At 40.2% G+C, this 15,714-nt stretch overlaps 1 protein-coding gene across 1 annotated transcript in view; it reads left to right on the forward strand.

The window, feature by feature from the left end:
* The window catches only part of gpc1b (glypican 1b), a 92,362-nt gene that overhangs the window by 58,645 nt on the left and 18,003 nt on the right, over positions 1 to 15,714 (forward strand). Inside the window, exons 3-4 of the mRNA XM_058067570.2 lie at positions 11,135 to 11,362; positions 11,456 to 11,619. Of these exons, the coding sequence (XP_057923553.2) occupies positions 11,135 to 11,362; positions 11,456 to 11,619 (392 nt within the window). The remainder of the gene's footprint in view (positions 1 to 11,134; positions 11,363 to 11,455; positions 11,620 to 15,714) is intronic.

The raw sequence follows: 15,714 nt of genomic DNA on the forward strand, positions 1-15,714 counted from the left end.
TATCGACATCTGGACTGCAGGGGTGTTTGTGTATACACCTGCCACTCTATTAGGTACACCTGCATGAGATCCGATACAAGACCTGTACCACAAATTATGCCCAACAACACCCAGAATAATATACACAGTTAGTTCTCGAGTTACGTATGAGTTCCATTCATAAAGTGTGATGCAATATGAGTTTTGAGTGGTTGTCTTACACACTGGAAGGGCCGTTCAAGGAGAGAGAGACAAGCTCATTAATGAGACCGCTGCACTGCCTAGTTACTACTGTCCATTTCATAGTCCAAGAGCATCTTTCATGAAGGTTCAGGTGTTGAAGCAGCTTGGAACAGGAATGCAGCCAATGTCGATTTCTGAGTATTGAACAATGTCTACTTCACTTTCACTTTTCACATTTTTCCTGTGTCCGCTTTAGACCCGGGAGATATAATGAAGTGAACTAAGAAGCATGGTTATCCTTACTCCGTGTAGCTGTGAAGGAAGCACACACTGTATTCATCCATGGTGTGCGAGTCGAGGAACGCACTGCATCCCACAGGCGTGTTCTAATTAGATCCAAACCAAATAGACCAAAATAGAGATTTTAATTCATTTATGGGAACATCTTTGTAACCACAAAATGTTGCAACACGGAATGGCATAACCAGAAGACCCTCCTGTATGTTTTTATAGAGTCCTGCTGGCACAATGGAGTAACATTTGATTCAGAGAAACATGAATTCCAACATGAACTGAATTTGCAAACCTGCCAATATTCAATTCATTTCTGTAAACGCCCATTAAACTCTTCCATGAAAAGTTTAGTTATGTTTCAAACCCGAATGGCCTCAGCAGTTTTTAACTATAATTCACTGCACTGCAATAGTGGCATGACTTTGTTATTGTTTGAAACGACTTGCTAATTGTTCATCTTAGAATAAATCGTAAATCATAATGCAACACAAACTGCACATTGGCACACCGTGTTCAGTGATCAGCCAAAGGCGCACTGGCCACTGTGTTCTCCCCATTTCAGCTCAAGGCAGGTCATCTGTCACATAGTTGAATTTCACACTCCTTTCTAGATGACCACACATGATTTATTCATTTATGCGAAGCTCAGAGCCTCTCCTAAAGAGGAGAGGGAGAGGGACTTTGAGGAGCAAACACAGTCAAATGTTTCCTGTCCTTGCCATGACAGCTGGAGAGCATCACTCCAATGGCGCCATGATTCTCACTCACTCCATCACTCACATACAGTGCAGTTGTCATAAACACCACAAGGGACGGAATAATAATTGTCCAGAAATTCAAAAACAACTTGATGACTATATTGTAAATAAATTTAAAGTTACAGAATAATGTTTAGGTTAGTGTATCTCGGTGTTCTTTGCTATGGTTATTGTGAATCATGTGTGTTTATTTGATCTGCTTGGTTGTTGTACTTTATCATTAACTGTGTGTGTGTATGTGTTTTTACATGCAAATGATCCATGCCAAGCTCTTATTAAATACACTTCTGCCACCTTGTGGCCCTTTCTACTGTATGGCTTAAAAGTGCTTTAAAAGTTAGTGTGCAGTTATGTCATCATGTCTTTTTTTTCTATCATGTAAAAAAAAAACATAAAACACGTTTGAGATCGGGCGTCTGGGTTTATCCATCCATCCATTTTGTTTCTATGCCGCTTATCCTCACTAAGGGCATGCCTGAGTCTATCCCAGCTGTCTTCAGGTGAGAGGCGGGGGAAACCCTGGACTGGTTGCCAGCCAATCACAGGGCACATATAGACAAACAACCATTCACACTCACATTCATACCTATGGACAATTTGGAGTGGCCACACAAAGAATCAAACTCAGGTCTTCTTAATCTCCTGACTGTGTGGCCAACATGATAACCACTCGGCCACGTTCGGGTTTATAAAATCTTAGAAATATCTCTTTGGTATTGAATAGGTTAAACACCTTTTTAATCCTTTATTGGGCACTAACTTGCAAAAATGTACAGGGGTAGTTCCTGTTTTGACTTATTTGCATAAGTTACTTATATGTAATTTTTAAAAAGCTACTGTTTTGGCTCAATTTTGATTGATAGCCTCAATGGTATTTTTTAGGCACTCAGAGACAATACACAAGATTGGCTGGATAAGAACCAGATTAGACAAGATTTATTTTATTTGTACAATACAAGTAAAACATAACACAATTTAATATAAATTAAATAGAATATAATATAATTACTAATAAAATTTTTACTAGATTACACTGTTCTGCACTCTGTGTGTATGCTACCGGCCACCCACCAAGACAAAGAGATTGTATAACTGACAAAAGGGCTCCCTCTATTGCATAAATATAAGTATTAGTGTATACATGTTTAATATTATTACATTATTAGTTGTTTATTAGTTGTTGTGTTGCATTTTTGCCACACTGAGGTGACATTGTTGTCTCCCCTTGTCAGCCCCATTATTGCTTCACTCTTTCAAGGTCACCCTCAAATTATGTCACTCGACAGACAAGGACACCTGCTCCCCTTGTGGCGCTTGATTGGTTCAGTTTATCTCCATGTAAATCACATCACACTTTTCAGGTGCTGGAATACCCCAACCTCATTAGCCTAAACGCATCACTCTCTTGTAATGATGGATTGCGAGCAAGAGCATGATGAGTGCTGTGCGTGACACGACGATGGAGGCGGGGGTAAGGGGTAGAGGATTGGGGGGCGGCAAACAGTGGGAAATAAGTTGAGAAAGAGACGGAAATGGCAATGAGGGGAATAAAGAGATGAATATAAATGGAGAAAGAGTTTGGACTAAATGATGCATCAACATGAGGTAGAAACACGAAGACTTCAGCAGCTGATAGATGGCATGCATTATGTGATCTGTCAACTCCTTTAATATAAGGGGACACTGTATAATAGTATCTAAATGCAAGCAAATGGTACATTTGTAGTGTCTTTTGTTATTGATGGGGACTGACACAGCATCTAATGACTCCCAGATCATCTTCTGGTGCATTCAATGTGTCCTCGACGGCCATGTTTGCTAATGTCTGTTGTGTTTATTTTACTTTTATGGCCCTTGCACAGATGGGAAAGGATAACAAGATAGCAGCAGAGGACATTAGGTACTAAAATCAAATCCCCTTGTGGGTGTACAATTTGGAATTTGACCAACATTTCTGCAACATTTGTTTTTAATATAACATTTTCAGTAATAATAGTGATGAAGGGCGGCACGGCGGACGAGTGGTTAGCGCGCAGACCTCACAGCTAGGACACCAGGGTTCAATTCCACCCTCCACCCTCGGTTTACATGTTCTCCCCGTGCATGCGTGGGTTTTCTCCGGTTTCCTCCCACTTTCCAAAAACATGCTAGGTTAATTGGCCACTCCAAATTGTGAGTGTGAATGGTTGTTTGTCTATATGTGGCTTGTGATTGGCTGGCCACCAGTCCAGGGTGTACCCCGCCTCTCGCCCGAAGACAGCTGGGATAGGCTCCAGCACCCCCGCGACCCTCGTGAGGAAAAGCGGCAGAAAATGAATGAATGCATGGCAGTCGAGTGGTTAGCACGCAGGCCTCGCAACTAGGAGACCTGAGTTCAATTCCACCCTCAGCCATCTGTGTGTGGAGTTTGCATGTTCTTCCTGTGCATGCGTGGGTTTTTGTCCGGGTACTCCAGTTTCCTCCCACATTCCAAAAACATGCTAGGTTAATTGGCGAGTCCAAACTGTCCATGTACAATGACAGATGATGTTAGGATTGCACAGCCTTTAGGACATGCCTTGCCTTTTTCCATTCCTCTCACAAAGGAGCCAACAATAAATAAAAGCACTCAGCATTCCTCAAATAGACAAGTTAATAAAAAAAAAACAATTAAGGCCATCAGATGTTAAAGTGTGAAATTGCTGCTATTGCAAGCCTTCATTTACTCCTGTCTTTTTTTTTTTCTTTTACTGTTGTGTGCCGTCAAAGTCAATAAGTCTCTTATTTTCTACTGCATGATTCATGGCTATTTACTTTGACGGAGAATAACCCTGTCAGTCCGCCGTTCCAAACATACTTATACTGACTATCTGCTTTTGCTGTTTATTCAATTTATTTGTTGGAGCTATTTTTATTGTCCCACAACATTCCCATTATTTGCCGCCAAATTGAGTTTTACAAGGCAGCCTGGGTCATCCAAGTGCCTTGAATCATTTCCTGCACATGCTGAGACGAGCAGCCGGCTGGTGGAAAACAAACTTTAACGTGAGATGCATTTTTTGAGTCTGATCCAAACTGGACCTTTTTTGTAAGAACGGCTCCAAAGCATTTTTCCTGACAAATTTTAAGAAGACAATTCTCATGTGAAAAGCTGAAAAGTTTATTTTTGTTGTAATGTAATAAAGCTTTTGTATTGGATTGCTTTAGACCAAGGGTGTCCAAACTTTTTCCACTGATAGGAGCCACATACTGCAATTATATTTCAATATATTGATACAGTGCATCCGGAAAGTATTCACAGCGCTTCACTTTTTCTACATTATGTCATGTTACAGCCTCATTCCAAACTGAATTAAATTAATCTATTACCTCAAAATTCTACACAAAATACTCCATTATGACAGTGTGAAAAAAGTTTTTTTGACATGTTTTGAATTTATTAAAAATAGAAAACAAAAAAATCACATTTACATAAGTATTCACAGCCTTTGCTTAATACTTTGTTGATCCACCTTTGGCAGCAATTACAGCCTCAAGTCTTTTTGAATATGATCCCACAAGTTTAGCACACCTATCTTTAGGCAGTTTTGCCCATTCTTCTTTGCAATAAGTCTCAAGCTCCATCAGGTTGGATGGGAGACGTCTGTGCACAGCCATTTTCAGATCTCTCCAGAGATGTTCGATCGGATTCAAGTCTGGACTCTGGCTGGGCCACTCCAGGACATTCACGGAGTGGTTCTGAAGCCAATCTTTTGAGATCTTGGCTGTGTGCTAATGTCTACTGTCTATATGGTCAAGGTACATGACCAGTCTACTGAGGTCAAGAGCGCTCTGGAGCAGGTTTTCATCCAGGATATCTCTATATATTGCTACATTCATTTTTCCTTCTATCCTGACTAGTCTGCCAGTTCCTGCTGCTGAAAAACATCCCCACAGCATGATGCTGCCACCACCATGCTTCACTGTAGGGATGGTATTGGCCTGGTGATGAGCAGTGCCTGGTTTCCTCCAAACATGGCGCCTGGCATTCACACCAAAGAGTTCAATCTTTGTCTCATCAGACCAGAGAATTTTGTTTCTCATGGTCTGAGAGTCATTCAGGTGCTTTTTGGCAAATTCTAGACGGGCTGCCATGTTCCTTTTACTAAGGAGTGGCTTTTGTCTGGCCACTCTACCATACAGGCCTGATTGGTGGATTGCTGCAGAGATGGTTGTCCTTCTGAAAGGCTCTCCTCTCTCCACAGAGGAACGCTGGAGCTCTGACAGAGTGACCATCGGGGCCTTGGTCACCTCCCTGACTAAGGCCCTTCTTCCCCGATCGCTCAGTTTAGAAGGCCGGCCAGCTCTAGGAAGAGTCCTGGTGGTTCCAAACGTCTTCCATTTACGAATAATGGAGGCCACTGTGCTCATTGGGACCTTCAAAGCAGCAGAAATGTTTCTGTATCCTTCCCCAGATTTGTGCCTCAAGACAATCCTGTCTCGCAGGTCTACAGACAGTTCTTTTGACTTCATGCTTGGTGTTTGTGCTCTGACATGCACAGTCAACTGTGGGACCTTATATAGACAGTTATTATATTTCCAAATCATGTCCAATCAACTGAATTTACTGCAGGTGGACTCCAATTAAGCTGTAGAAAGATCTCAAGGATGATCAGAGGAAAAAAGATGCACCTGAGCTCAATTTTGAGCTTCATGGCAAAGGCTGTGAATACTTATGTAAATGTGATTTTTTTGTTTTCTATTTTTAATAAATTCAAAACATGTCAAAAAAAACCTTTTTTCACATTGTCATAATGGAGTATTTTGTGTAGAATTTTGAGGTAAGAGATGAATTTAATTCAGTTTGGAATGAGGCTGTAACATGACAAAATGTAGAAAAAGTGAAGCGCTGTGAATACTTTCCGGATGCACTGTATATATTTTTAATTTCCCAACAATTTCAACTTTGTTCTAATAAATAAATTTATTCCTATAATGTTTTGACTCTATTCTGTTAACATTGTAAAATTTTCTCTCCGCAAAGTAATGAAAAAAAATGACAAATTAGTGTTTTGTAATAATATTTTGTCATAATTAAAAAAAAAAGTTAGTGTGAGGAGCTCAGTCATCCAGGATGGGCTTATTGAGGAAGTTGGCTAGGGCATCAAGCCTCCCAGACACGTACCTGGTGAGGAGTTCTGGGCATGCCCAGCTGGGGGGAGGTCCCAAGGCAGACCTTGGACCTGGGCTTCCCTACTGATACTACTGCCCTCGCAACCCAGACACGGATAAGCTGAAGAAAATGGATGAATGGAATTTTCTAAAAATGTTACTTGTTTTGTTAGTTTCTCATAATAACACAGCTATAAAAATATATTTTCTTTAATATTTCAACGTTATGCTATAGTCTTGCTTTTCATCATAACAATGCAACGCTATTGTCATAAAATTACAACCATTTCTCATTTGACCTCAACATTGAAAAAACATTTTCACTTTATTCTTGTAACATCACTGCTGACTTTTATAAAAGTAATAAATATAATAAATAATGAAAAAAATAGCCCCTAAGCCACACTTTACCCTGCATTAGAGTATTGGTTTCCTTTAATCTCAGTTATACTGACAAGCAACCAAGGATCCTGTACAAGATTTGATTTTAGATTAGATGAGGTGAGATGCTTCCATCGCTGAATCCCTTTGTGGGATAAACATGGAAGCAGTGCAAGCCTTGAGTGATTGACAGCTGAAGGAACATCAATGCCACCACTTTATTAGGGCAAATCTGACTGAACACAGGACCCGGGTGACAAGTGTCCAAGGGGGTGTTGAGGAACAGCATGTCTATGGTATACCTCATAGTGAGTGTTTCCCTCAGTGAACCGCAGCTTTGCAGCACTCATGTAGCACTCATGTAGCACCAGACCATAACCACACATGACTACTACTCCCAAGTTAAAGTTACATTTATATCCCTTGAGAAGATTTTGAAACGTGTACTCTTACTACTCAGAGTTTAATGATCCAGTCAAACTTGTAGAAAACATTTAAGAGCTAAATGGGATAGAATGGATGGTGTATCAAAGAACAATGACTTGATGAGTTTGTCTCTGCGGTATCCTGATGACTACTAAAAAGTTCCCAGCCCTAGTTCGCCCTCTATGTGTCCTCTGTGCACCGAAATGTGTTTGCAAATGTAAAATTAGACTCCCATCACTTCTTCCCTGCAGCGTGGTTGCTGATGCTTACACGATGAAAGTGGATTGCAGAAGGGGGAGCAAAAAGGAGGAAGGTGTTGCTACCTGTACCGTACGGCGACAAGCGGAAGGATAGGAAAGGTCACCCCCAATGAACACAAAAAAAAACACATGCAGGCTCACTTTTGACAGGCTCTTTGTGTCATACTAATGACGATCATTATTCACTCATTCCCAAGGACGGCAGGGAAGTGGACACCGTGCTACCACTCAGTAATATTTGCCCTCGAATTGTGATGAAACCAGAATATTTAACATAATTTTTGTCTGCCACCCAAGAGACATTTCTATTGTTAAGTTGAAATTGAAGTTCTATTAGAAACCATAAACACCATGTTTGTTAGAGTCAAATGCATGTTTATGATAATAATATTCATTATAAATGAAATGTGTGGTCAGATTCCAGCCATTTGGGTTCAAATCTCTGTGGTCATCACTGGGTGGAGGATACCACCCAAATGACCATCGCTGGCGGGAAGAGGCCTCACTCCATTGTATCCCAACAACCATCATTTGACACCACAAACAAGTGAAACCATTCCTGTCTGGGAATCTTCTTTTAGAGTATAAATACGCTGGATATTGCACCGAGTTCTCAGACTAGAACAGTCCTATGTGGTCTGATTATTGCACATTTGTCAAATTCATCAGTTTTTTTTTGTCCAGCCAGTTTCATCAACAGGCAATGTACTTGGCAATGTACTTGAGGTCCTTCCTTGACCACCCGATTTAGCTCTCCATGGCACAAGTTTGACACCCCTGCACTATTGTTTGTCTCACCTAGCATTTGAGCTGATGAAGCCTGCTCAGATAGGAGGTGAGACAGGTGAGACCTGAACAGTCCAGATTGATTGATCAATGCCCTGAGAAAACGCCAATGCTTAACTTTTATGCTAAACCTGCAGCACGCACATTTTCAGACAGAATTAAATGCAAAGCTGTCACTTTTCAAGTCACTTCTCTCATGTTGCAGCAAACATGTGTGCATTTCTGCTGACTCCTGCATGGTGATGGCTTTCACCAACCATGCGACCCATGTGGGTGACATCTTGCTGGCTTCCTGGGGTTTACCCACATCACATAGTTTGAGTGACAGGTGGGGTCAACCGGCAAGCATCTGATTTAGATGTCCTAGAGTCAGAGGGTTGCAATATGCAAACATCAGACATATGCCGGCTCTTTGTCAGTATATTTGTCTCACCAAATCTTGTAATCAAAGTAATAACTCTTGTCACACATTGTGGTTACCCCACACCAATTCATTTTGTGGCCATTTGCTTTGTGGTTAGGGAGCTATGATTACACTGCCGTCCTTCTTTTACAACACAATAGCTGTTTTGAAGTGCAGCACACTTTGAAATACAGTAATTACAACTGGTGGAACATGCACTTACTGTTATTTTACTTCCATTGGCTATTTTTTCAATATAAAGAAAATATTTTGTATTTGACACTGAAGTGTAATAATTAGTTCATAGCAAAAAATTGTGTACTCAACTTAACTTAGTTAACATTAACTTGGATGGAAAATAATAAAGATTACATGTACCTTGGAGGTGTTTTTTTCGTTACAGTTTATATCAAGCATGACGCTGGAGAAAGCTTCTAGGTCCATTTTTCAAGATCTAAGGTTCTCAATTACTTTCTTTGACGGTCTCCCCCAAAGATAGCGATTTTGTTTGTGCCTCTCATTTGCAAGTACATTATTCCCATGTTTATTGCGTTTAATTGGTTCCAGACCGGACCATGAAATGGATTCCATGTTTGTGAATTTAATATTTTTATAGTTAGATTATTAAAGAAACTGACCTTCTAAATACATTTTCAACATTATTAGAGCCCTCTAGACATCTAATAACACCCCTATGTCACTTTTACCCTCACATTACTCAATATACAGTAGTAAGATATAATAAGAGTAAATGCGTTACTTTCCTGGACACGGAAGCAGGAGGCAGGTGAGTGGAACTTGGGGTTTATTAAATCCAAAAGGTCGTAAAAAAGGCGATGTTGTCAAAAGGGAGCACCATGGGAAACACACAAAAGGGAGCTGGCTTAAACTATAAAGAGTACAGGAAAGCGGGGCAGCAACAAGTGTAGCGCGGCATATCGTAGGCAATAATCCGGCGTTCCCCGGCTGTTGGCTGTCGGATTAAGTGCGAAATGAGGGTAATCAACCTAAGGTGCGTTCAGTAGGTCCACCTCCAGCCAGGAACAGAGGATCTGGAATGAGAAATAAACAGGGAGGAGACGGGGGCACAGAGCAAGAGCACCAGGGTGTGACAAAATAAGCTATGTAAGACTTAAGGAAGACTTTTGCTTGTGTGGGTCGCAGACCGGAAATTACATTGTAGGTTCAAAGTTGAGTTTTAGCTGGGCGTGGGTTACTGCAGCAATACTGTTTTCATTAGGGGTTTTTATTCAGGATTATTTTGTTGTGAGATAATTCAGACCTACAGTAAAACAAGAGTATGCCTCTTTTTGAGCCATAGAAAATGTTTGCCTGAAATTATGTTATACATCATCTATTTAAGTGAAATGTAATGGCAATGGTAATGGTTTAGTCTATTTCGAGCATGTATACAAGTTACATTGGAATACATCACATAGTACGATCCCAGTCACGATTCCACATGTCCAAAAAAAACAACGCTTATTTCATCCTGCCTCCTCTTCGTTTCACAAGAATTGCGAATACATTTCACTTCCTATGTTCCAATCTTGTCCCAATTTTGAAATACCTAATTGAATGATAAGGCAGTATAACAATGTGGTACAATAGCAGTGAAAGTTTATAATCACTGTGAATAAATTATATAACAGTCAACATAAATAATAATACATATGTAATAATAACTGATGAAAATGTAAACATAGTTAGATGAGTGGTGAGTACAATGTAATAATTAAAGAAGTCCTAATAATTTAATAATATATATATATATATATATATATTAATATATGTTATATAATATTAATATATAATAATTTGAAGTTGAATATACATTTAAATGTGTAATTAGTTTTTATATCTGGATGTGGTTGAAATCACCATATGAATTGCTAATGCTAATAGCTAGCACATGTATGGGATTTTCAATGTAAATTAGCATTGAGCTAGAACATTTGTTTTAATTAATTTCATATTTCTAGGCATAATTGACATGCTTTATTCCGGAATGTTCAGTATAGTACTTTAACAGGTCTGAATAAACAGAACTTTTTATTGAGAACCTGCTAACTGCTGACCTAGCAAACCAAATGTTAGCGAGAGTAGAACAGCAACCCCCCCCCCCCTCCCCCCGCACCTCACTATTTGAGAAGCACTGTTCTTGACAGCACAACAACATAACCACAACTAATTAAACAGATGTGGGATTTCCAGCAGACGTCTGTGAACCCCAATGAGACACAGCCCTTTAGCTTTGACTTGACTAAAACGCAGTGAGAAACAGCTGCGGGTGTTCATTAAGGATCGGGAGAGCAGGACATTGTAGCTTACTAGGCCACGGTTTGGATCATACAGATGGGTCAGGATGAGCTTAGCATGTGAACTTGTTACGTAACTAAGTGCTGTCAGTGTCCTCAGGCCCAGCACATATGGAGAACTTTTCCCATATTTGGACAGCAGGCAAACAGTTTGAACAACATGCTGCATCACACATGTACAATATGGTCCTAATTTTCATGTATTGTTTTTTTCAGGTTATTTCCTAGAGTTGCTGAACAGCTCGGCCATCACACTCCATGAGACGTTCACTTCCACCTGGGGCTTGCTCTACACCCAGAATTCTCAAGTGTTCACCGACCTCTACAAAGACTTGAGGCTCTACTGCAGAGGCTCCAACATTAACTTAGAAGACGTGCTGAATGAATTCTGGAGCAGGCTTTTAGAGAAAATCTTCTTCCATGCAAACAGGCAGTATTCTATAGGTGCAGTAACTTTTCTCATTGTCGATCCAGTTTCAGATTTAATCCAATCCCGTCACTCAGATTGATATGAATGCATGTATGTGTTGACTACAGGGGATGACTACCTGGAGTGTGTATCTAAACAACTGGAGACACTTCACCCTTTTGGGGAGACGTCACGTGATCTCAAGATGAAGGTCACACGCACATTTGTGGCCGCTCGTTCCTTTGTTCAAGGACTGGTCGTCAGTGGAGAAGTGGTCCGCAAAGTATCCCAGGTAATACTTCCATACCAATACTTCCCTTTTCACATTGACCGGTCATAATCCCTGAAAACATCAGCACCTTAACAGATTCAGTTTCAACAGAAACTGTAATTATAGTTATTATTGCCTTGTTTTTCTACCCTGCATGCCGTCTCTTTTTACCGGTGTTGGTGAAAATGTCTCTTAAACATTTTAGTGATGTCTAATCTCTGCTGCAGCTGATACTTTCTACTCACAACTTTATTTATGTGTTGCAGCATTCGTCTTTATGACTTGCTGTAGCTCCTTATGAGAAAATGACCATGTCTATGGCTGCAAATCAATAGTGCAGGGGCCAGACCGAGATGCAAAAACTTTTGGCAAACAAGGGACAAAGAAGACACTAATCCCTCATTCATCCCGGTTAATTGTTTCCAGAACAGACTGTGATAAGTGAATTTCAGATTTCCGAAAAAGGATCCCTTCTTTATAAATGGAATAAAATTAAATAAAAAAATTATATATTCAATTCTGTGTGGAGCTTGCATGTTCTCCCCGTGCATGCGTGGGTTTTCTGCGGGTACTCCGGTTTCCTCCCACATTCCAAAAACGTGCTAGGTTAATTGGCCACTCCAAATTGTCCATAGGTATGAATGTGAGTGTGAATGGTTGTTTGTCTATATGTGCCCTGTGATTGGCTGGCCACCAGTCCAGGGTGTATTCCGCCTCTCGCCCGAAGACAGCTGGGATAGGCTCCAGCACCCCCGCGACCCTCGTGAGGATAAGCGGTAGAAAATGAATTAATGAATTAATGAATAATACTGGTGATAATAATAACAATAATAATGGTAATAATGATAAAGATTATAACAATAATGATAATAACAATATTAAAATGATAATAATAACAGGAGAAAACAAGACTGTGGCATGAACATGATTATATCTTGCAAAAAGGGGTAGGCATTTATAAGCTTTTGCTTCAGCCTACTCCTTTTGGGCTTCTGATCAGATAGTTGAATACAAATGTAAATAATGGAAAGTTATATTTTGATTGGTGTAAGAAATGCACTGTAATGTTTCATATACGTATTTGCCCCCCCCAAAATATATATATATAATTATAAATATATATATATATATTTTGTAGTTATGGCATAGAAAACTTGTTTACAATTTTCTAAATACGGTTTTTAGCATTATTAGAGCCCTCTCGATGTGAAATAACACCCATATAATCACCTTTAAAATAATATTGTAAATATAGAATATGAAGTTAGAATATAAGTTTATTATATAAAGTTGTTTGTCTCTTCAGTGTCAGTCACTTAGGAGTTAATTTAACTATGAGCTTCAACATATACCAAAACTCAACTTACATTGCAGTCCAGGAACGAAACTGCAACAATAAGCGGCACAGTCGATTCAAATAGTTTGCTGGCTAAAGAAGTAGAACATATTATTAGCTATGGGACGTTGAGTTTCATTCAGTCTATAGCAAGTCCCCCAGCCTTATTCAACACAAGATAAATTATTTCATCTCATAAAAATATTTTATCAGTTTTCCTCATAGTATATTAATGAAATACTGTATAGTACTGCATAAACCGTATAAGCTTTCTTCCAGCGGCCTGTTCGACAAGCACTAACTAATCCATGCAGTCAAAAAGGTTGGGAGGCCCTTCTATAAATAACATTGCTACCACAAATATATCCCTAACCCTCAAGATGAACCTGATATGTGAATGTGCCAAAATATACACTTTGCAAAGATCTGGGGTAGGTTATTAGCAAGAAGGATGTGTGCACATGCATGCTCTGTGTTACTCATCCAGATCAATGTTGGTGGAAACGAGCAGCCCTATAAATATGGCCCCCGGCTCAGGGGAGTCATCTTTTACAACACCACTTAATGTCAACTCCCCCTCTGAAAAATGTCTTCAGGTCCACGTGGAGGGTTAATATCCCCCAAGAGAAATACTGTCCGCCGTGTATACGAAAGGAGTGAGGTTAAGATCAGAGGTAGACGAAGAAATCATTTTGGCTTGTAGAATTGGAGGAGGCCAGTATTGATGCGCTAGTGAAAAATATCTCCTGCCAGACACAAGGGCGAGGGGCTTGTCAAGAGTGCTGCCCCCCTTAGGAATATACACGGCATATGGGAAAACTGTGGTGAATAATACAGCTATTTCCTTGATGAAATATTATAGGCCAAGCTTAAACGGAAAAAAAACTGAAAAAGTGGTTTGCTACTTGTGGTGCTAATAATAGATCATGTTTTTGTAATTTATGGAAATAAACTGACACAGGTCATCAGGATTCTGAGCATTTTCAGAGGTCACATTATCATAAACTCCATGATGTGTCCGATCCACCAGATGAGATCTAAACCAAGAAAGTAGCACCAATATGCGTTTTAAGGCATTCCAGTAAGATAGTGTGATTGATAGTATTGAAGGCAGCACTGAGATCTAGTAAAAATAATCATGATGTCTAGTGCGTGATGTCATGCGAAACTCAAACAGTGATCTACCTATATTTCTAGAAAGGATACGAGCGCCTTCCCTGTTAGGGTGGAGGTACATTAAACTGTCCAAATCATTTCCGGGACTTCATTCATTTTCTACCGCTTATCCTCACGAGGGTCGCAGGGGTGCTGGAGCCTATCCCAGCTGTCTTCGGGCGAGAGGTGGGGTACACCCTCGACTGGTCGCCAGCCAATCACAGGGCACATATAGACAAACAACCATTCACACTCACATACCTCATACCTATGGACAATTTGGAGTGGCCAATTAACCTAGCATGTTTTTGGAATGTGGGAGGAAACCGGAGTACCCGGAGAAAACCCACGCATGCACGGGGAGAACATGAAACTCCACACAGAGATGGCCAAGGGTGGAATTGAACCCTGGTCTCCTAGCTGTGAGGTCTGTGCGCTAACCACTAGACCGGCGTGCCGCCTATTTCCAGGACTTATTTGGAAATATTAAAGATGATGAACCAGAAATCGTTATTACAACTATTACTGACCACTCCGATTGAATCTTTTCTACTTTGTGGAGAGTGTTTTTGATAATGCCATCAGCCCCATGTTGATTTTATATTCAACATTTTAATCCTATGCAGGGTTTTATTCTAACAAAACTCAGCAATACCAAGAGAATTTATTATTCTCACTGGTGTTCCATTATTAGCGTCATGTGTCTATTATTTCTTTGGTACGATTTTTGACTGATGGCAGTTTGTCTGCGCCGTGGGAAACTGAGTGATGTTATCATTAAACAAGACCGGCAAGGGAAATTGTGTCAATAATTAGCCTGGCTTTTTGGCAAATGACAAACTGTCATCTCAGCTCTCATGTCGGAGCAGGGGAACCTCCCGAAATGAGGTCACGACCAATTTACAGACTTACACTGATTCTTAAGACAGAATAAGTCACTTGACTGGTAATGTTATATGAACAATTTGTCTGTAATGGTATCGCTGTCTTCTTCAGCCTACAAACAGACAAAAGCATGGGATTAATGAGGCAGTGCACGAAGCAAGAGAAACATCATAAAAGTGCTTCTCACTTCTCTGTCAAAACAGCAGGCTTCTCACCGTCTCATAGCGCAAACAGCTTTGCTCTCTTCCTGCTTTTCAGTGCCTTGATGATAGAGCTGCTATTATTTATTGCACCCCAGATAGGTACAATAGTTCTTTCTTCAATTCAATAGCATGTCTCATTTTCTTTATCAAAATGGAAACCTTGTTTGGATCCACATTTTGCTTGACGGTGGCCATGTTTTTCAGTTACTGTTGATCAAATTCCCCTAAAAGTGTGCATCTAATTCCATGGTGGTAGCTGTGTGAGAAATCGCAATGCAACTTACAAGGTCAAACTTTGGGGTTTAATTTAAAAAAATCTAAATGTCTTTAGAGTATTAATTGCTTTGTTCATCACTTGAGGCTGCACCCATTTCTGTGTACAAAAACTTTTCCAAGCATTTCTCCCGCTTGGGTATGGGAGTGGAGGAAGTAGGCCATGAGCCATCTGAGGCGTGTGAATCAGCTCATTCAATCACACAATAAGCATAGGTCATGTTTGGATCCTTACTAATTATGCTCAGAGAGAGGCAGCGTGGG

This window comes from Doryrhamphus excisus, linkage group LG6 (genome assembly GCF_037039965.1).
Source record: "Doryrhamphus excisus strain RoL-2023G ecotype Guam linkage group LG6, RoL_Dexc_Guam_v1.1, whole genome shotgun sequence".
NCBI classification, from domain to species: domain Eukaryota; kingdom Metazoa; phylum Chordata; class Actinopteri; order Syngnathiformes; family Syngnathidae; genus Doryrhamphus; species Doryrhamphus excisus.